The sequence below is a fragment of the Homalodisca vitripennis genome, chromosome 6 (genome assembly GCF_021130785.1).
Source record: "Homalodisca vitripennis isolate AUS2020 chromosome 6, UT_GWSS_2.1, whole genome shotgun sequence".
In the NCBI taxonomy this organism is placed as follows: domain Eukaryota; kingdom Metazoa; phylum Arthropoda; class Insecta; order Hemiptera; family Cicadellidae; genus Homalodisca; species Homalodisca vitripennis.
The window spans coordinates 106,973,836-106,996,784 of record NC_060212.1 but is presented as its reverse complement, the minus strand read 5'-3'; the positions used below and the strand labels follow the sequence as shown (position 1 = coordinate 106,996,784).

At 32.9% G+C, this 22,949-nt stretch overlaps 2 protein-coding genes across 3 annotated transcripts in view; one reads left to right on the top strand and one right to left on the bottom strand.

The window, feature by feature from the left end:
* The window catches only part of LOC124364688 (serine/threonine-protein kinase VRK1-like), a 31,135-nt gene extending 18,998 nt beyond the window's left edge, over positions 1 to 12,137 (bottom strand). Inside the window, exon 1 of one of the 2 annotated variants that reach the window (XM_046820355.1) lies at positions 11,915 to 12,137. The gene's annotated coding sequence lies outside the window, so the exon portion shown is untranslated. Of the gene's footprint in view, positions 1 to 11,659; positions 11,679 to 11,914 lie in introns of those variants that run through there. The other variant, XM_046820356.1, reaches the window with a different exon arrangement.
* Positions 12,138 to 14,472: 2,335 nt separating this feature from the next.
* LOC124364687 (cysteine-rich PDZ-binding protein-like) lies at positions 14,473 to 22,663 on the top strand. The gene is made up of 2 exons (XM_046820354.1): positions 14,473 to 14,698; positions 22,137 to 22,663. The coding sequence occupies exon 2, from the start codon at positions 22,138 to 22,140 to the stop codon at positions 22,438 to 22,440; it is 303 nt and encodes a 100-aa protein (XP_046676310.1). The 5' UTR covers positions 14,473 to 14,698; position 22,137; the 3' UTR covers positions 22,441 to 22,663.
* The last annotated feature ends 286 nt before the right edge of the window (positions 22,664 to 22,949 follow it).

Genomic DNA, 22,949 nt, shown 5'->3' with positions numbered 1-22,949 from the left:
ACCATAATCTCACAACACAAACAGTGTGCCGATTTGTGGCTTATTGGGTGTTATTAAAACCACCACGACATGACCTGCTAAGACATGAACTCGACCTGTCTCATGTTGCTGTAGTAGATTGGAGTAGCTATCTCAGAGAAGTTTGTGTGATTATTCTAGTTGAAAAATCAGAACCTATTGGAGGGGTGGGCAAAACAGTACAGATTGACGAGGCAAAAATCGGTAAACGTAAATATAATCGCGGCCATATTATTGAAGGGAATTGGGTTTTCGCTGGTATTGAGCGTGAAACAAAACGTTGGTTTTTCCGTTCCTGTACCAACACGCGGCCAAGAAACATTGTTACCTATAATACAAAAGTACGTGTTGCCGGGAACAACAGTAATCAGTGATTGTTGGAAAAGCTATAATTGTTTACAATATAACAATTACCAACATCTTACTGTTAACCACAGTTACAATTTCATTGATCCCGATACCGGCGCACACAACCAAACCATAGAACGTTTGTGGCGGGAAGTTAGAGGCAATATCCCAAGGTACGGCAACAGAAAACATCATCTTGTTGGACATTTAGCTGAGTTTATGTTTAAAAGAAAATATTCAGATTATAAAACTAGAGTACACAACATCTTTCGGGCAATTTCACATGTCTACAACGGTGTCACAGCGTACGGTGACCGCTGTGAACAACAACCCATTGAGCCAGACTCCAACTCCGACGTTGACGACTATTAAGGTTAGTTGTTGGTTTTACTTTGCTTTCCGGCATGTAATTATGTGTTTAAAATTGTTTTACATACATTACCTACATTATATTGTAATATGTAATAACAATTTATCAGTAATTTTTAATAAAAAAAAAGGATCACGCACGATGCCTGCCCGCTGCGCAGCGCTTCGCGCTGCTTGCTCTTTTAGAAAAAAAATTAACTCGAGTAGTTCCAAATTTGAAGCCCAGATCACGTCAGTGCCCCTGATCACTAATAGGTAATTCTAAGCAATATATTTATTTATTTTTCAGTTTTACATGACAGCTACAGGACATGATATAGCACAAACAAAGTACAAAACCTTCAATTATTCCCAAAACAGCCATACTAACTAAAATTAATGTACTCTTAATATGAACTTTACATAACAAACTAAACTAAACTAAACTGCTGGCAGTTACACAAATTAATATTTAAATTTCTTTACACAGCATAAATAAATGAACTCTATACAATTTAAATAAAAATAACAAATTGCTTCATTGTATACATACACATATGACCGTCTGGCGGTTGCCTGCTCCCTATAACTGCTTTCCGGCAAGAAATTCTAGTCATTTCCTTTTCTAATTGACTATTGGAACATTATATTGTAATATGAGAAAAATCGAGGTTGACCCATATATTGCTTAGAATTAGGTACCGTATATTTTAAATTAAAGTTATTGGTGCATCAAAACATATTTGTTTAATTGAATATGTGTATCTTAACTTCCTTCTTTTGTTTTGTAATATTTTTATACTCCAATAAACTGTAAATAAAATTTATAAATATCCTTCTTTTTAGGGCTATTAGGGTCTAGATCAGGTAGAGGAGACAAATTGGACTCCTCTTCACAATAGCTCAACTAGTTTGTTTATATCAGCAGACAATTCACTCAACTTTTATCTAAAAATTAGTAAGTGTACTGCGAAAAACCGGCTGCAATATTGAATACAAGTATGGAAATATTTTGACAAAAAAAAAAAATAAAAACAATGTAATTTGTCTTTGTTTGTCAGACTTGTCTCAATATTTTTGAGACATTGCCAAAGTTTAGTAATGCATGAAAAGTTTAAAATACGTAGGCGATTTTACTTATTTATAGCCATAAAATGTAACTATAAATGTCTAAATAAAATTAATAATTCCTAACACAGAAGTGTTAGGACAAATTTTAAAAAAACCTGAAGAGTGCTTTGTCTTAAGAGTAAAATTATTACAGGGCCTTGCTTACTGTTATTTCTTTATTTGTTTATGGTCCGTTCCTTACAAAAACAGAGGATAAGTGAGTGCGTCTTTATTTAAATATTTCCTTTTTCTGAGCAAGTTTAAAATGCTAACAAATTATAATTAAAAATCTCCATAGTATTTTGTACATTTTCATCTATATTTTGGATTTGTTGCTACATGTTTAGGCTACACTGTTGAAGTTACTTTTGGAACGGAATTAAAACTCGTGTATATATATATTAGTTATACCTAACTTATTAAAAATAAATTTTCAAACAAAATTTGGAAAATTGTTAGCTGTTACTTTTAGTGTTATATTCAGAGCATTGTATGTTTATATTCATTGCCTGAGGTTCCTGCTCCTTAAAATTAGGAAAATATAGTTAGTTGTGCATATAGTCATACAAATTTACATAAACATACATTTTAGAATAAAGTTTTGAGGCTCTCTACTAAATATTTCTGAAAATAGCATTTTGATAAGAAAGTATATAAATTTCTAATTTGTTATGGTTCACACGATTTCACAATTCTGGGTAAGAAAATCTCTTCCAAAATGTAGACGGTTAAATGGGCATTTTTCTGAAAGTAACTGAATACTAAACAATGTACTGTAACTGAATTTATATACCCAAACTGTATTTAGACCTACAAGGCAATAAGTGTGACTCAATTCAGTCACTTTATCAGCAGTGTGAAACTGGCCATAGATTCCATCCATAAAAAGAACTAATCCTCTACTTGAATCCTAACCTGGTTCATGAACTATTCCTGACCCAATTCCTGAACTACAACAAACCTAGTTCCTGAACCAGTTCAGGATTAAATTATATTATTAAAATTAAATTTTATAATTTAAAAACAAAAAGAACAAATACAAAAATATATATAGATTATACTTTGAATACATGGTCTACTGTATTATATTACTACTACCCGTATTCTTAGGCCTCTCCTATTTTCGGGGATTTTACGTATCAGACACTGAAAGACAAAATCTATAGATAGAAGTACCTCAAAAACGTACGAACTAATTTTGATAAAACATTCTAAATACATTCAGTACTTGGTATACTGTACTACAATACAGACCTCTCATTCTTAGGCCGCGTCTTTTTCGGAGATATCGACTTTACGTGTAGTAACATTCTGGAAAAACATACACGGCCGTACCTTAAAGTGTACAAGCCAATTTTGATAAAACTTTCTATACACATTCACTACACTAAGGTAATTGAAAAAATTTAAATAGCCTATCCACTGGACTGGATTGCGAACTAGCCTGCATTGAACTTGTAGATCTAAACTTAGTTTTAATTAATGTGTACAGAAGTCCAAATGGAAGTTATGACAATTTTATGGATATAATGGAAAAAGTGTTAAGCCATATTAATCAAAAAAGTGGAAACGCAATTGTGTGCGGAGACTTCAACCTTCACTTTTCGCCTCAAGGCCAGGACAAGAATGCCGGAAACTTTGTTAACCTTTGCTCCATGTATGGACTTAAAATCACAATAACTGACCCCACTCGACCATAACACTTGTTTGGACAATGTTTTCACTTCCTTTGGGGATCAGTTAAATGTTAGCTTAAGAAAACTTCCATGTTAGTGATCACTTAGGGTCAACTTTTTGTGTTAAAAAATTGTAGAGTTAGTTTCAAATTTTAATAGCAAACCCTTGTCTAGTCTATAAAAATGTGCCAAATATTAATGATAAAACCATCAATCTGTTTAAGTATCTGTTAAGAAAGGAAAGCTGGTCTGATGTTTTTATTGACGAAAGTATTAATGAGAATTTTAACAACTTTGTAAATAGTTTTAAATATTATTATGACATAAGTTTTACTAAACATATTAGAATAAACTCTGGAAACACTAAGAAACCCAATAGGCCTACTAACAGGAGGTACACATTGGTACACTCCTGAGCTTGGAGAAATAAAGAATAGGCTAGACTTTCTCTACTCACTAGCTAAAAATGGGAGTGTGAACAGCAAAATTGCAATCTCTTTAGAACCAGTTATAATAGGCTTAAAGCATGTTATAGGAACAAAAAATAAGAGAAGCCAAAAAGGAGGCAAATATGTTAAAAATAAAGTGTTCAGAAAACCAAACTAAATCATTGTGGAATATTGGTAAATAAGTCTAAGAAGGGTTCAAGTGGAACTCATAGGTTTGATAATAATGTTTTTACTCCAGATGAATTTTAATAATTATTTTGTAAATGTTTCAAAAGAAATCAAACAGACCCTGATAGTCAAAATACAACTCATTGTGCTTTAGATTTTTTAGTTCGTAGAGATGTTCCTGAGACTGTAACTTGTTTTAGTTTTAATGATGTCTCTGAAAATGATGTATTAAATGTAGTTTAAACAGTTGTCCAATAAGTCAAGCAAAGATCATTTTGGTTTCTCAAACAGACTGGTAAAAGATACCATCTGCTGTTACATCACTCCTCTTACTGCTCTAATCAATAAGTGTCTGTCTCAAGGTGAATTTCCTAACATTTTAAAGGTTACTAAGGTGATTCCTGTTTTTAAAAAGGGTTTAAAAAAGATCAACTTAACAAACTTTAGACCTATTGCAATTGTTCCTGTCTTATCTAAGGTAATAGAAATTATAATCAGCAAACAGCTTATGCATTACATGGAGTTTAACAAGTTAATCTGTAGTTCACAATTTGGTTTTAGAAAAGGTCTTTCTACAGCCAATGCCTTAATAAAATTGGTGGAACAAATTCTAGGCTGCTTTGAAGAAAAGGAACTTGCTGCGGTCACCTTTTGTGACCTCAGCAAGGCCTTTGACTGTGTGTCTCACGAGCTTTTAGTAAAATAAACTTCAGCACTTTAAAATTGAAGGCTCTGCCTTAAAAATTTTCCAAAGTTACCTGAAAAATCGCAAACAATATGTAGTAAGCAACAACAAGGAATCAAGCAGCCTAGATGTAAATTGTGGTGTCCCGCAAGGGTCAGTGCTTGGCCCCATACTTTTCATTTATTATGATCAATGATTTGAGTGAATGTGTACCTGCGGATGTCGTCCTCTATGCTGATGACACTACAATCATAAATAAAACAACCTAGTAGCAGTCTAGCATTGGCACATGCTAAATCAAATCAAAATCTCATTCAAAATTGGTTGACTGCTAATGAATTGGTATTAAATACAAATAAAACAGTGACAACCTTTTTTGGCCCTTAAAGAAAACCAGAACAACACACAGAAAATCCAACTTTTTTGGGCTTAACCCTTGATCCACATTATGTTGGCATCAACACGTTTAAGAATTGGCTACTCTCCGTTTCCTAAATGGTTTTTCACTTATTTAAAAAAACTTAATAATAATAACAAAAAATGTTTACATAAAAATACAAGCACTTTCCGTCAGCATCTAATTATTCCAGATTCGCTAATATAAGAGCAAGGTGTAGGGTCTTGGCTGCCTGGGATTATCGCCAGCATATACAAAGGGTGGAAGCTGGAATCCCCAACAATTTCCGTTTTTATTTTGGAGTCATGTCAATTCCACAAGAAAATCTCTCGTCTGTGCCCTCTCAGATTGTTCACAATGGAGTCGTTGCTGAGGAGCCTCTTGCGATGTGTGAAGCATTCAAGGACTTCTTCTCCTCGGTTTTCACTAAGCCCACGGAGGTCTTTGTTCCAAGCGGATATTACCATCTCGGTGACGGAGTTGCTTATGAGTTCACCCCTGAAGAAGTATTGGAGAAGCTTAGAAACCTTGATGACAAAAAGGGCTGGGGCCCTGATGGGATTCCACCAGGGGTACTCAAGTACAGCAGAAGCATCTTGGCCATTCAGTTTGCCACATATTTAATACTTCACTTGCGATGGGAATTTTTCCTGAGGCGTTCAAAGCAGCCTACGTGGTCCCATTCATAAATCAGGACCTACTGACATCACCTCAAAATTACAGGCCCATTTCCATTCTCTCAGCGATATCCAAAGTTTTTGAGGATCTATTTCTCGATCGAATAAGATTTTAGGATTGCTCAGTTAACCTGTCCTCAGCAACACGGTTTCTCACCAGGAAGTTCGACTCTATCAAACTTAATGTTACTCCAGACTCAGGTGCAGAATGCTTTTGCTAATGGCAAACAGCTGGATACATATATTTAGACTTTTCCAAGGCCTTTGACACTGTTGACCATGCCTTATTACTCAAGAAAATCTCTGCGCTTGGTTTCGATGACATTTCAGTTCGTTGGCTGTCGAGTTACCTTTCTGAGCGCAGGCTTGCAGTGAAGTTTGCTGGCTCAATATCCTCTGAGTTTATCTCACTTTCCGGTGTTCCCCAGGGCTCTATCATTGGACCTTATCTCTTCGCACTCTTTATAAACGATCTTCCTCTGAATATCAACAGTGACTGGCCTATTGTTTGCGGACGATGTCAAGTTATACTCACAGATTACTCATGTTGCGGATTGTGAAATCACTTCAAGATAGTCTTCATGGCGTATATGAATGGTGCTTAATAAACAAAATGTCACTAAACGCCAAGAAATGTCAAGCCATATCATTTTACCGTTGCACTTCGCCTATAATATACAAATTACTTGTTGCAAGGAGGAGAAACCATCGCTAGAGTAAATGAAGTGAGAGATTTGGGAATTACTCTGACACAGAATTTTAGCCCTGAGGCTCACGTTCATAATATTTGCTCGAAGGCAAACAGAATGCTTGGTTTTATCTCCCGTTTTTCTAAACATATAACAAAATATGGTAGCCCTGAGGGACAATATACTGTGCCCTGGTACGCCAGATTCTGGAATATGGATCGACTGTTTGGAATCCACACCAAAAGTACCTTTGTGATGATCTTGAACGAGTTCAGCGTTGTTTCATCCGTTTGGTGGGTGTCAGAAATGGATACCAATACCAACAAGTACCAATTGATGATATGTACGCCAGACTTAAACTGGAACATCTTGATACTCGCAGGACTGTAGCCGACTTAGTGGTTCTCCATAAGTTGGTGAACGGTGAGATGGTTTGCCCGGCCGGACGTCCTTCAACTCCTCAATTTCAAGACACCATCCAGCACTCGTTCCAATGACCTCTTCATCAGGCAACACTATGGCACAAACTATGCAGCAAAACAGCACGGTGGCTCGCCTGCAGAGGGCCGGCAACAACCTGCCTATAACTGTCGACCTGTTCCATGATGGCGTGAGATCATTGAAGTGGAAAGTGAAAGGTGCAGTGCTGCCAACGTAAATGCCTCCACTTAATGTCTATGTTTGTTCATTTTCTCGGTTTATTGTTATGTCATAGTTTGTCTATTTACCATTGTTATTTTTACTGTCTGCTGTTTTGAAACACTGTTACGAATATCCCTGTTATATTATTTTATAGTTTATTATGTTTTTTTCTGTTGTTACTGTTATTAAGTTATTTCTGTTATTATGTTATTTCTATTGTTATAGTTTATTTATTGTTGCGTCTTTTCATTATGGTATTGTTATAGTTTTTAAAACATTTAAATTACGTTTTTTATTCTAGCATATATCATGCCTTGCATTAGAGTATTATGTAATATTTCCTTTCAGTCATTCACATGTTTTTGTTGAGGTAATTTTTTGGTTTAGGTTAAGTTGTAATTATTGATCTTGAATTATGGATCTTGAATGTAAAAATGGAGTATGTCCGTTGGAAATAAATTAAATAAATAAACACATAATTGGTCTCAAAATTAAACTTAGCAGAAGCATTTTATGCCTTAAAACGCTTATGTGGTGAATTGGACCAGAACGGGATCCGCACTGCCTATTTTGGTATTTTCCAATCACATATTACCTATGGTCTTGTTGTATGGGGTGGAGCCTCCCATGCCGAAGAGGTATTTATTACTACAGAAAAAGGCTATCCGTATCATTGCTGGAGCTGGTAGGCTTGATCACTGTAGGGATATTTTTGTACAGCTCAGGATTCTCACTCTAACCTTGTATGTATATAATGCAATGCTTGTTGTATCTTAGAAAAAATGAAGACAGAATTATGCTCAGAAATGAAATCCACTCGTACAATACAAGAAATAGCCATTTAATAAATTTACCTCCACATAGACTTAGCAAAAGTGAAAAAAACCCTCTGCACATTGCATCTAAATTCATGAATAAATTGCCTATGGAAATGAAAAAATTAAAAGACTGTTCTTTTAAATCAAAATTATATAATTTTCTTGTTAAATAATGCATTTTATTCAATAAGTGAGTTTTTATTGAGTCAATGGACTGACAATGACTTCTTTAACTAGTGAAGTACAATTATAAAAATTATACTGACCTGCCTATGTATTTCTATGAAATATCTTGTGGCCAATAAATTATTCTATTCTATTCTACATTGTCTACTATCCTGCAATACAGCCCTCATTCTTAACCCGTGCCTGTTTTCGGAACCACATCGATTTTACAGGCCAAGTGCTGTCTAAAACCAATCTATGGATGGCTATATCTCAAAAACGTACGAGCCAATTTTGACTATGTAGTGAATGTGTACCTAGAAAGATTTATCAAAATTGGCTCGTAGGTTTTTGAGGTAAGGCTATCCATAGGTTGGTTTTTGACAGCACATAGACTTTAAAATAGGTGTGGCTCCGAAAATAGGCGCGGCCTATAAATGAGGCTTGTATTTTAGTATAGTAGACCATGTAGTGAATGTGTACAGAAAGCTTGATCAAAATTGGCTCGTACGTTTTTGAGGTATGGCCATCCATAGATTGGTTTTTGTCAGCACTTGGCCTGTAAAATCGATGTGGTTCCGAAAATAAGCGCGGCCTAGAAATGAGGCTTGTATTTTAGTATAGTAGACCACGTTGTGAATGTGTTCAGAAAGTTTGATCAAAATTGGCTCGTACGTTGTTTAGGTATGGCCATCCATAGGTTGGTTTTTGACAGCACATAGACTGTAAAATAGGTGTGGCTCCGAAAATAGGCGCGGCCTAAGAATGAGGCTTGTATTTTAGTATAGTACACCATGTAGTGAATGTGTTCAGTGGTAAGTTTTATCAAAATTGGCTCGTACGTTATTGAGGTATGGCCATCCATAAATTGGTTTTTGACAGCACATAGACTGTAAAATAGGTGTGGCTCCGAAAATAGGCGCGGCCTAAGAATGAGGCTTGTATTTTAGTATAGTAGGCCATGTAGTGAATGTGTATAGAAAGCTTTATCAACATTGGCTCGTACGTTTAATAGGTATGGGACCTTTTATATGGTTTCTCTTGCCTTTTAATTGAGTATAGTCTTGAAAATTGCCGCTATAAAAGGAGATTATTATCATAAAAGTAGTGTTTGTTCATTTAAAATCTTTATTTGTAGTATTGGGTACGGTCCAATAAGCGGACCCGGTTTTTTATATCGAAATTGGCAAACGATATTACTTAATCATAACCATCGATATAATCAATCGATACTGATGAATTATTTTTAACAACTTAAATAATCTATATGAACAGCTGTAAACACTTTCAAATAATACAAGGTAATATTTTAAATTTCACGTAACATTGTGTATTAAAATGGCCGTCAATCTTAGGAAGCTTCACGAAATTGCTTTAAAAGACGATAAAATATGTTTTTTTTATGGCTTCAGGATGTTGGGTTAGTACCTAAGAATCCATTATGTGATATTTGTGGAAAGGTAACAAATGTAACTGTCAGAGGAGCTAACATGGTCGTCTTCAGATGCAAAAAAAGAAGGTAATGGTGGACACAACTTTAGTAAAAACGTTTTCGTTCTGTTTCATTTAGTTAAAGTTATGAGTTTCCCTGATTTTGGTTATGTTCATTTATTATTTGTTATCATTAAATTCACATTTTAATTTAAACATATGATTGTTATTACTTTTATATCGATTGATAGTCTATGATTCGATATGCGAATATTAGGTATCGATGATTATATTCTTCGATATAAAAAACCGGGTCCGCTTATTGGACCCTACCCGTAGTATTTATCTTCACGTTATTAATTAAATATATATTTTGTATGGTTTGAGTTGATGAACTAGGTTAGGATTCATTTAGGAACTAGTTCCTGGTACTCGTTCTTTTTATGGATGGAATCTATGGCCAGTTTCACGTCGGCCACTTTATCTTAATTTCTAAATGTTCATTAATTATTATCTGTAAATAAATTAACTGAAATAAACTTAATTGATGAGAAAAACTATAAATAAAATAGGCCTAGTTTAAAATAAAACCTAGGATATACAGATTTTGTTAAACATTACAGATAAATTTGCATCTAACATGACAGCGCCTCAGCTGTTGTCAACTATTCGCATAAAGCCTGGACCTGGAATAGGCCTAGTTTATAACACAAGACACCAAATTTAATTAAAACCCAACAAAATTGGTGTTGACTTGTAGAGTTGTTCTTCTTCTATATGGCCATACGTAAATAGATCAGAGAATGTTTAGGCTACTTTTTCACTAGCCAAGTAAACAAACGCTTACATAATATAGGCCAGATATCTGCCTCTTCTAGGATTAACATTAAACCTACATATTAGATTTCAGTTAATCCTAATCAACTCTTCATAATATTAAACAGAAATAATATTATTGTGACTGGGGTACCCTACTACCATTGATTCTGCAATAGGATTATAAAAAAATATAGAAAATAGATCAGTAAAACTATTCACATTGATTTTAAAATTGAATTGGGGAACCCATATTGATCTTGTTTGCAGGAAAATTTCTAGAGTGAGCTATCTTATCTGGAAATAAGTAAGTGATATTGTATCAACTAAATACCTTAGAATAGCATAATATCTTACGCTTTTTCGGTAACATTTAAACTATGACTTGCTTTTGTGGGGACATTCCTCTTTAGTCAGGGACATTGTATTGATTTAAAAAAATGTAATTCACACAATGTATTGGGCTGGCCCTGTGAAGCATTGTTGCCTCTTGTTTATTATACTTAAAATGTTAACTGTGGTGAACTTGTATATTTTCAGTACAGTGATGTACATAAAAAACAACTTAGCTGAATTTGTCATCAGAGAAAATATACATAGGCTAAGCCTAGTCATAATAGGCTAACATGGAAAAAACAAAATTTGACATCCCAATGCATAGATGAACAGAGATTGCCAAATCACACAAACCGTATTGTATACACTTTTTTTAATAATTACCCCTATTTGCTAGAACTGCGCATAGTATAGGCTAAGTATGTTTAGGTCTAGAATGTATAAGCTGATTGCTTAAAAATCCATTTTACTCTATAAAAGAATTCGTTGGCTGTGAGATTACTGTTGATTTTAATTAGATTAATATTGTTTTACTGTTGATTTTAATTAGGCTAATAATTTCAGTGTTAATTTTAATTAGGCTAATATAGGCTAGGCCTATATATTTTAATTTTTACATTTATGGACAAAACCTATTTCATTAAGTATGATCAATGGTTAATAGACTATTTGACTAAAATACATCATATAATCCTATTCCTATGAACAGATAGACTAGGTTACTGAAATATTATCAATAGGTACATAAACTAACTCAATCCCAGCTGAAATTGATAAGTTACCTAATTTAGCCTTGAGAAGCAAAATGGTTTTTACATTCAAATATATGTTTTTAATGAAATGAAATAACTCTTAGCTAAATAAAGAAAAAACTAGGACTAGTTACCAAATCAATCCAATGGACCCGTGAACTTTCACTCTAATGTAGCCTAGGACACTCTAAAGGGTTATCTCATTGAAATGGGTTATTCCCATAAAAACAAATACAACTTAAAGAAGCTTACATGAGTTATTAATGTAAAAAAAAGGTTCACTAAGTTTAGTCCAATCAGTGTAACAAAATAGAAAAGAAACAGAGGCAAATTACAGTCTCCTCAAGTTTTACCCTGTCTTACACTAAAAATCAATAACTTTTACTTACAATTCAACAAAATGTATCTCATAAGTAACAACTCGTAGCGCAAAGAAGATAAAACACTGTTATTTTACTAAACTTTTAAGTTTCTGAAATTCAATATAAGCTTTTGACACCAATAATAATAAACGTATAATACTTCACCGGAAAACAAAACAACTTTCTTTCAATCCGTCTGTACTACAAAATGGCTGCTGTGTCTGTCTAGTCAACTAGCAATAACCGCCAAAGAAGTACGGACTGCGGACTTGCTGTTCTACAGTTCTATTGATCTAGGTGGTATTCAGGTGTAGTCTGCCTGCATAACGTTCTGTTCTAATCAAGGAAAAGTCAAGCAGGGAGTTGAATTTTATTGTTCTACTCCAAAGACAACCGAATAAAAGTTATATTCGTTTGATCAAAATACAGTGATTTAACTCTCTATAAAGATTCAAATATATTTTGGCCAAGTAATAGGCTTAGTCAAGCACATAGCAAACAAATTTAAATTATTTATAAAAACATAAAATATAAAAAAGATTATTTGTTTATATCTCAATAGATATTAAATAAAACTAACATTATCTGTGTTTTATTTCATTACTGAGTCAGTCATTGACTAAGAAGAACATCGAAGGTTTTTATTTTAGTTATTATTACCGTCCTGATAGTTCGATGTAATTCTCAGTTTTTAGGAAAACATTATCTTTCTAAAGATTATATCTAAAGATTTGACATGTGTGTCTCTAAAAGCCAAATAAAGGAGGTTAGTTAATATTTAATATTAACGACTATCACTACTTCTTCTTACATACCAATTAATTGAAAATATCGATCTCACGGCCTGAATATAGTATATTTACGAATATGAAATATATTTAGCCCTCACAAGGAGTATTCTGAATACATGAGAGCATAAGTTATCACTCACAATTTGGCCCAGGTATTATGGCCAAACCGATTGGTTTGGGTGTAGTAGTTGATTAATATGGGAGACAAATAGCGCCAACAATCCAGCTTTAAGTTAAAAGTTGAATAACAACAAAATCAGATAAGAGAAAGAAAATTTCTAAGATAAATTATTTTTATCACAACAAAGGCTTGGGTGCAAAAAATACATAAATGTAAAAAAACTGTCATCTAGGGTAAGACAGAAACTACTCTTGTCCAAACTGCACTTTTTCCTGACCCATAAATTAGTTAAAGCTCTAGACTTCATGACAGGAATGTTTCACAGTTATCTGAGGAAAGAGTGGCCGATTTCAGTGCGAAGCCAGTCTTTTACTAAACGAAATTCCTGACACAAAATCCAATCTTAATAAGGAGAAACTAGTTACGTAACTATGGTGTGGAGTTAATTAATGTGATTGTTTTATTGAGCTCTGGTTCACCATTCTCTTATAGTAGTGTCTGAAATCTGAAACTGCCACAGACTAAAATATGGAGTCATATTTCTTCTTAAGAAATCCAGAAAAGTTAGCGACGATGAATCTCAAAATAAACTTTACGTCGTTTCAACGTCAGAAAAGTCACTGTTGTAACTAATCAACGTATCGTATAAAGCCAAAATTATGGAAACTCTGAATGCTGGCAAATACACATACACCTTAATAAATAAAGATTCGACCGATGGATTTAAGCACAAAATAGCTAACACCCTTCACAGATATAAAGATCATGTTTAGACTAATTTAGACCAAACTTAACTCCTTAACGTTCCAAAATTCCACACATGTATGGCTTTCCCAAAATTCAAATTGGCATTTCTCTCTGGCTCTGCGCGTATGTTACAAAACATAAAAATAAAGAAACAAAGATCAGACCTTTAAAATACGATATTTTCTTGACTCGAAATTAAGATTAACATCGGTAAAATTGGATAACATTATACATGAAAATTATTAAAAAAAAGAATACTCTTTAAGCACTCTCACATTATTTTTACACTTTATGCCTTGAAAATATATTAAGAAGAAATGGGGCTACAAAACTAAGGTAGAAAAATTAGTAAATAAATAAACATAGAGCATTTGTAATAGAAAAATACAAAATATAAGAATTAAAAAAATAATAACAAAACGTTGATTTTTAAAAAAAAATCTTTTGTATGGTTTATTGTCCGTACTCGGAAACTACCAGGGGTGGCGAAAACATAAATAAAAAAAAAACTGGACACTAAACTAAGTAATAAATACTAACCAATGCAACCAGGTGTCGAAAGGGGTTCACTTCCCTACCTGTAAATAAAAATAAAAATAAATAAGAATTTAGGGCCTCTGCTGTATAACTGGTTAGAGGTTCTTTATGCATTCATAACATCCTATAACAGCAATCAGCTAAAATCTCATGAAATATCGGTTTCAAAAAAATACGGTATTCTTATGTTTGATAGGTGGACCGGCTGATTGACAAAGACGCGTTTTGTTGTCGTGTGCCGCAGTTAGAATTGTTAGAAAGTTTTGAGTTAGAAGAACGACCAATCCTTGCATATAGAACAAGGTCTAGAGTGGCTCTGCAGATGTGAAGTGCGAGAAGAAACGAGATGAAGGTGGCAGTGAAGTGAAGAGAATAAGTAAAATAAGTAAATAAATATAAGGGATGTTATAAAACTTTTGACTACGTTTTGGCTTCGTTTAAATTTTTCTTTGATGCAAGAGTGAATATTTTTACAACTATGGACATTTTTGTAATTTTAAATTTGTAATAATCTTTATGTTTGATGTGTTTAAACGTTTGAACAAAATACTCAATTCTGACAAGGGAAACTGAAGTTGGTTTTTAGCTATTTTGAAATTAGGCTATTTGATACAAGTAAGTCAATACATCATGTGTTATGCCAATTAATTTAATGTACCTACTTTAATAGGCTATGATACTTCTTTTATAATGTTCAGGGCTGCAGTATAGTTGTGGCCACAACAAATTATGAATTAGAAATATCCTACTTAACCCTTTAAGGAGTATGGGCGTCATATGACGTCTTCCATTGATAGTCTAAAATGAGTAATGGATAAAATCCAAAAAATACCAAAAGGAGTAAAAAATTAAAATCTCTTAAAAATGTTTATTTACATTTGAAAGCCTAATAACGTGTTCTACAAGTCAATATTTCAGTACTGTATTTTTCAAAGTTAAATGTCTTATTTCCTCACTAAGGCAGACTAAATCAGTATTGTCTGCCATTTGGACAACAGTAACGAACTAGATGGTTGTCTAACAAATATGTCACTCTCACAAGATAAATATGACCACAGTAAGCAGTAGGCCTATACAAGGAATGGCTAGTATAATGTGGCGGGATATTCTGACAGCAAAGCGATGCGCACGCGATGCGACCATGAGTCGGTGGCTTCTACCAGGTGTCTAGTGCGATCTGGTGTTAAAATCAGATTAAAAGAGAATGTGAGCACAAACATGATAGTTAAGTATGTTGCCAATAGATGGAACCACTTTACAGACTAATCTACCTAAAGGCAATCAGTAATAGCAATGCATTTATGATAATACAAAAATACAGAGGCTAAACGTCATATGATGTCCGTACTCCTTTGGGCCACTATAAGAATATATGTCATATGATATCCTTACTCATTGTGTAGCATTTACACGTACTCCTTAAAGGTTTAAACCATGAATACAAAAAGTTTCTAATTATAGTTATTTACAATTGCCAGTTCTTTTTAATTTATTAGCCTAAATAATAATATTTTTTTTAATTCATTAAGGGAATTCCCTATTGAAACTAGTGATTTTCATTAAAACATGTTTAATGATTATAATATGTATATACTTGGTTTCCTTTGGCCCTAGAATAATGATTGCCACTGTTATATTTTAAAAATATACATATATTTACCTCCTTTTTGGAATTTTGGGGTTTTTTTAAGAAAAATACATGGGATTTTGAATGTCTTATAACTTTGTAACTAATGAACCAATATTATTATTTATTATCTCATTTTTAAGAACATGACAAGTAGGCTACTAAGTTTTTGTGCATGCTCAAGTTTATTTCTCAATTAGTTTTAAATGTATGGCTTGACAAAAACATTTTAAAACCTTTTTTTATAAATAGTATTTTTAATTATTTTTTATTTAAACTTTTGTTTAATATATAATAATATCCATGCACAAAAAGTTTTACAACATTATAAATCATATGTAGTAAAAGTTTCACTGCTTTAGCTTTAATAGCTAAAAAGTTATAAGAACTTTTGTGTGTAAAATATAAAAATTTTAAATCTGCGGGAATCAGCGTTTGAAGTTTACACAAGCTATTTAGTAGCTATAGATGAAAGTAACTTACCATACCGGTACTTGTAGCCGGTGAATGGTATATTTATATATTGAAGACATATGTAGGCCTAATAAACCACTAACAAGAAAGAAAAGGCTATATTTGATATATTATTACTAAAAAAAAGGATTGCTGGAGTCTGATTCTGGCACTGGCTGACTAGACCAAAACTAGGTCTGCGTGCTCCTCTTCAAATATTTTTTCACAGTGATGAAAAGTTATATTATAGTAAAAGTTATGTTTTTATGGTTTCTTATAAGCCATAGAATTGAAATAAATATAAAAGTTAATTTAAATTTTGTTGTAAAAATTGGTCATTTTTCAGTAGGGAATCCCCTTAAAATAAAGTATATTCATTCGGTAGGGTACGATAAGCGGACCCGGTTTTTATATCGAAATTGGCAAACGATACTACTTAATCATAACCATCGATATAATCAATCGATATTGATTAATTATTTTGAATAATTAACTTAAATAATCTATATCAACAGCTGTAAACACTTTCAAATAATACGCATAAAGGTAATATTTCAATTTTACATAAGTAAAATTTGATTATTAAAAATGGCAGTCAATTTTAAAATACACGACATTGCTTTGAAAGATGATAAGACATGTTTTACGTGGCTTCAACATGTTGGACTCGTACCGAAAAACCGAGATTGTGAAATTTGTGGGAAAGAAACTACTGTAACTGTGAGAGGAGCAAATATGGTCTTCAGTTTTCCTAATTTTGGTTATAATAATTTGTTTCATCACTGTAAATATTAAATTCATATGTTAATTTAAAACATGTGATTGTTATTGAGGACTATAAATACTTAAATATCGATTGATAGTCTAGGATTTGAGATGTGAATATTAGGTATCGATGGTTACATTCTTCGATATAAAAAACCGGGTCCGCTTATCGTACCCTACCCTATTCATTTGCATTGTATTTGAATAATGGCCACAATACAATGGCAATATAGCAGTGTGAATCTGCCCATAGATTCCATCCATAGATAGAACAAATCATCTGACACAAATCTTAACCTGGTTCATGAACTATCCCTAACCTAGGGTAGACTTTAATAAGCGGCCTACACTTGTTATTCAGTCGTTTTTATCGAATGGTTCCATGGGCTACAGTATAATAAGAGGCCACCATCACAATAGAATCATATTTGTGATTATCTAAACTATAAAACCAAAAATGTTGACACAAATTACGTTTTATAAAAACTATCTATGTTCTTTATCTTGTACCGTTATTATAGTACATATATTATTTTACTTTGGAGCTAATACTTTATAAATCAAAACAACTTTTCGGAAATACTTGATTTATTCCGAATTAAAGTTCACCCAAATAAGGTTAATTTAGAAATGAATTATATTGCCAATTTTATTGTTCTAGACCCATCTTCTGTTCCTTTTCGACAATATAATTTTCCTGAAAATAAAACATACTGACCTGTGCGGCGGGCTAATGTTTATAGAGTTCTCAAATTTCACATTTCGTATTTAAATTTTAATTTGGAAATATGCACCATCTAAGAAAAACCCAGCTATCTTTATTTTTAAAAACACATTTACCCAGGATCTATACATCGTTATTATCTCCGATAAGCATTTAACATCAGTATGTTCAATCATACTGGCCAGTCCTTTCTTTACTAATGAGTCATAAATACTTTCACTTATCAGGTTCACTTGCAATAATACTTTATGATATGTACCCTTACCAACACTTTTACAACGGGCAGGGTTATTGCAGCTTGGGCACATTCGGACCTTTTTACATTTACACAGGAAGCACTCACAATATTCCTATCTCCTGCCCTCATTGTTCTTGACCTTTTCTACTATAACTATAATTATTTTATACCCCCTTTCAGATTATTAGCACTGGCCCTAATATTTAATTTCAAAAGGGACCTCAACATTTTTCCAACATTCAGGACGGTGTCGTTTTCAAAAGCATTTCAACCCCTAAAATTTTATTTCAAAGATTAATTCCTTTTTGAGCAACAGATCCACATGCGCTAGCTCCATTTTATTTTTAAAATAATTTTACTTAAAATAAATCAAATATTCTAAAATCACAATACTGTTCTAAGTCCTAAGTCTTACACACTACACAAGATTATGCAGGTTTATACACAATTTTCAAGTTTATACAAGCCTTACACAAGTCTTATACAAGTTATACACACTTGCAGGAATCCGACAAGTTTATGCAAGTTCACAAGTTCTTTCCTGTAAGTAACCCGTCGTACAAGTTTTATGCTCAAAAAGAAATAGCAGATTGGCGCAAATTATGTACCGTTATTATAGTACATATATTATTTTACTTTGGAGCTAATACTTTATAAATCAAAACAACTTTTCGGAAATACTTGATTTATTCCGAATTAAAGTTCACCCAAATATTTAACAAAGTTTACAAACTTTAGATTTGATTTTCTTCAAAAACTTCTCACAATCGGTCAAATCTAATTAAGAGTCTGATCAAAATAAAAATGAAACTAAAAATATATACTTCTCCAAAATGGTTTAAATTAACAAAATAAACTAAAAAGTTCTCTTCTCAAAATATTCAAAATCAAAATAACACAAGAATTGATATTAACTTTACGATCAAAATCTAATTGACAATACTTCAGAAATTGAATTAATTCACAGACTCTGTAATATGGGAAACTTTAGAAATTTAATCACAACAGTATAAAAATAAAAGATATTAACTAAACGCTGGTACGGGACTTACTACTTTGAAGACTATGGAGGCTGATAGGAAACTAATACACACTAAAGAAAATTAATAACTTGATTTAAATTACACCCGATAAAAAGAATTACTCTATATCCCAAACTAGAGGATTAGAGGAAGAACTACTGCTTCTCAACTGGACGTCTGCACCCTGTCGTCGACACTCCAACCCTGCCCCCTCTCTCTCAAACCAACCGGATCGGGAACGTATCACCGTAGACATCTCGATCAGCTGTTTTACTTGTCTCGAACCAACAAACAATGTCCATGCACCGCGTCTAGTTAACAAAAGAGCCTACTTCCTACCGCGATTCAGCAAAAATAATTACAACTACGGTACAATCTATAAAATGTAACAAACAAACCAGTTTAACATTTAGTTACTTTTTACTGTTTTTAAGGATATACTATGATTCTATTGTGGTTGTGGCCTCGTATTATACTGCAGCCATAGTAATTTTAATGTATGTAAGCAATAACCAGCAAGATGTAACCAATATTTATTTTGAGACTTTTAAAATGGCGATGAATGAGGAAAATATGTGAGATATTTGTCACAAGTGACGAGATTTGTTTACGTGGCTTCAACATGTAGGTTTGGATCCTGGTAATCCGTAGGGAGAATCTTTCCTCCATTTCACAAAAGCGGTTACTCATTGATATATAGCTAGGCAAGTTAATTATATTGTAAGGTTTCCTTGATACCTAAGTCTAGGCCATAGTTGGTTTTGTTGTTTTGTAACATTAGTGTTAAATTTGAGTTTTTTTTAGTTATAATGTACGAGATTCTTCTTGTTTCTGTATTTTATTAAAATTTATTGTGTACATTTTGTACATATCGAAGTTGGATAATATATCAAATTGTCCAATGAAAACAACCAAATGAGTGTATGCCGCTTATTAAAGTCTACCCTAACATATTTCCTGAACTACTACGAACCTAGTCCCTGAACCAGTTCATTAAAAAACTAAATTCATTTTGTTATTTGAAGAACAAATACAAAACAAAATCTATAGAATCTACTTAACTGACATTCTAAAACTACAAATACCGGGTTTTTCATGAACAAAGTATACTCAATGCCATAAGCCACTTGCAGAAAAAAACAAATCTATAATTGACTGTACCTCAAAATCGTACCAGCGGATTTTGATAAAACTTTCTATACACATTCAATACACGGTCTACTGTATTGTATTTCAACCCTCATTTTTAGGCTGTGCCTATTGTTGGTGATTTATCAATTTGACATGTCAAATACTGAAAAACTACATCTATGGATGGCCTTACCTCAAAAACGTACCAGTCGATTTAAATAAAACTTTATATACACATTCAATACATGGTCTACTCTACTACAATATGACCCTCATTCTTAGGCCAGACCTATTTTCGGAACCTAACCGATTTTACAGGTTATGTGCTGACAAAACAAATCGTTGGAAGGCCGTACCTCAAAAATGTATTAGCCGATTTTGATAACAATTTTTATACAAATTATCAATATTAATAAAGCATTATGCAGTTAAAACACTGCCTAGGCTACAAGCCCTCCTACTGACAATCAACTAGAGTCAGAGTCGATGTGCTGTGAATGTCTTTACCACATGGAGCTCATATGGTGGTTACGAGAAAATATTGTAAAATTAACAAATTTGTAAACAGACTGAGTACAATCATTTGTCATTTTGGTATTATCCGGAGGCCACTCTTTCACTATGTACTACTTGTTATTACTGGTGTAAATAGGTTAGATTAGGTTATCATAAATACATGACTATTAGTACTAAAGTTACAATTAACATTTATGAGTGCTCACATGATCTGAGCTTGAATTTGTGTATTATCTCAAGTGATGTTTTTATTTTTTCGCCATAAGTGCAAGAAGGCACCATTGAAGCCTGTACTGATGCTCTGGGGCATTAAGGATTGCTACTTCCCGCTCTGAGATCACGTGTCAGATTGTCCTCTGTGATCCTACAATATTAAAACTGTCTACCTCTGGTAACAGTAAAGAATTTTTTCGGTATGATTTTCTGTCTGTTGACAGGACATCTCAAGAATTAAATGAGCTGTATATTGACATTTTTCTGAATATTTTATTGAAAAACATTTAACAAAAGGTTCCTACAATAGCCCACAAGTCGATATATGAATTTATGAAAATTACAACCATCCTCCTGGCTCCCTAAGGTTTTAATGCTTGTCAATTTTAAATGGTTTGTACTGTCGAAAAAGTTAATGAAGATACTATTGATTATTAACATCTTTCCAGTGATATCCTGTGACTAAAAATTTCTTCATGTCCTACGTCTGTTCATTTTTGCTCATTAACCCTCCAACTAACTATATAGTAAATTTTATACTGGCAAGTTCATTTCGACCTATTCACAAGGTTTATATATGTTTTGCCAAAGTGTGTAGAATTTGAATATTAAACTGGAAAAAATGTTGGAATTCTTACAATATAATATACCGTATATTAAGCATTTCTCAACGTTAAATGTAGTACATTTTTAAAATTTACAAAAAGTTCACAAGGTAACAAATGCTCTAGAGCTTCTTTAATAAATTCAGTCTATATATTTTGTAGGTAATACAAAAATTAGTATAATTAATAAATTGGAAGTTGAGGGAAAATTGGTATGCATGAACCAATAGAAATAGCTCAAACTATTCGTACCTGACTTTTTTTTAGCGAATGTAAAGTTTTTTCTCTTCATTGAGTTCATAGAAAGCTATTGGAATGAAAAAGTTCTAAAAAATTCTAAGTCTCCAGTCCAGACAGTCTTGGTCAATACTTAACACTTATATGACTATATGAATGTGTTAGAATTAGACCATATGTATGTTTGCTGATGATCGAGAGAATGCATTGAATGACTATATGAATGTGTTAGAATTAGACCATGTATGTTTGCTGATGATTGAGAATGCATTGAATGAGATAGAATGATTGTGATGCAGTGTACGCTTGCTACTGGATGGAGTTGCACGCTTCAACTTATGAGAGGTTTTCTGCACATTCTCAAAGCCGACACAGCAAGTATTCAGTCAGTGGGAAGTATGTAGTTTTTAATTCATAGGAATTAATCACTTGATAACAGGTTATGTTATTATCTTTCCAAATCTATTGTCAGATTTTTGCTTGTATGTCTACCCTGGATTAATTTTCTCAATTCTGTTGCAGAATGGTGTGCGAAAAGTGTGAGAAGAAACTGGGAAAGGTTATAACACCTGATCCTTGGAAAAGTGGAGCAAGAAATACTGTTGAGAGTGGTGGTAGGAAAGTTGGAGAAAATAAAGCCCTGACGGCTAGCAAAAATCGGTTTAACCCTTACACCTCCAAATTTGAAACTTGTAAAATATGCAGACAGAAGGTGCACCAAGTGGGGTCACACTATTGCCAGCCCTGTGCTTACAAAAAAGGCATTTGTGCTATGTGTGGAAAGAAACTATTAAATACTAAACTGTATAAACAGTCATCTGCATGAAGTGAGTTATTGTATAACTCGACAAGTAATATCAATGAACTTTTGTTGAGTACTTTCATTGAAATAAAAGTGTTAAGTTTATCAGTAAATAATTATATTGAAATTTATTTGTATATAGGTCTGTGTACAACTGAAAGTACTTATTAATAACCATATATATTATGTATACATGTACAATGATATGTTTGATAATTTTGTAAATAAAGTTTCACTTCAAGTATAATTTTTACTAATTTTTTTATAGATAGAACTAATCCTTTCAGGTTACATTTTAGCAGCCGTATGTTTTGAGTTTTGGGAACAGTTCTATTTAGAGTATTTTCGGTGTTCTTCCAAACATTTTTGGATAAATTTCAAAACATTGAATTTTGATGTCTTGTGAGTGTTAGTATGTATATATACTGTATGTGTTTTTTTTTTTTTTTTTTTTTTTTTTTTTTTTTTTTTTTTTTAAAGGAGAGGCCGATCCCCTTTTAAGCCTTATTCTGTCCGCCCTCATGGGCCACTGG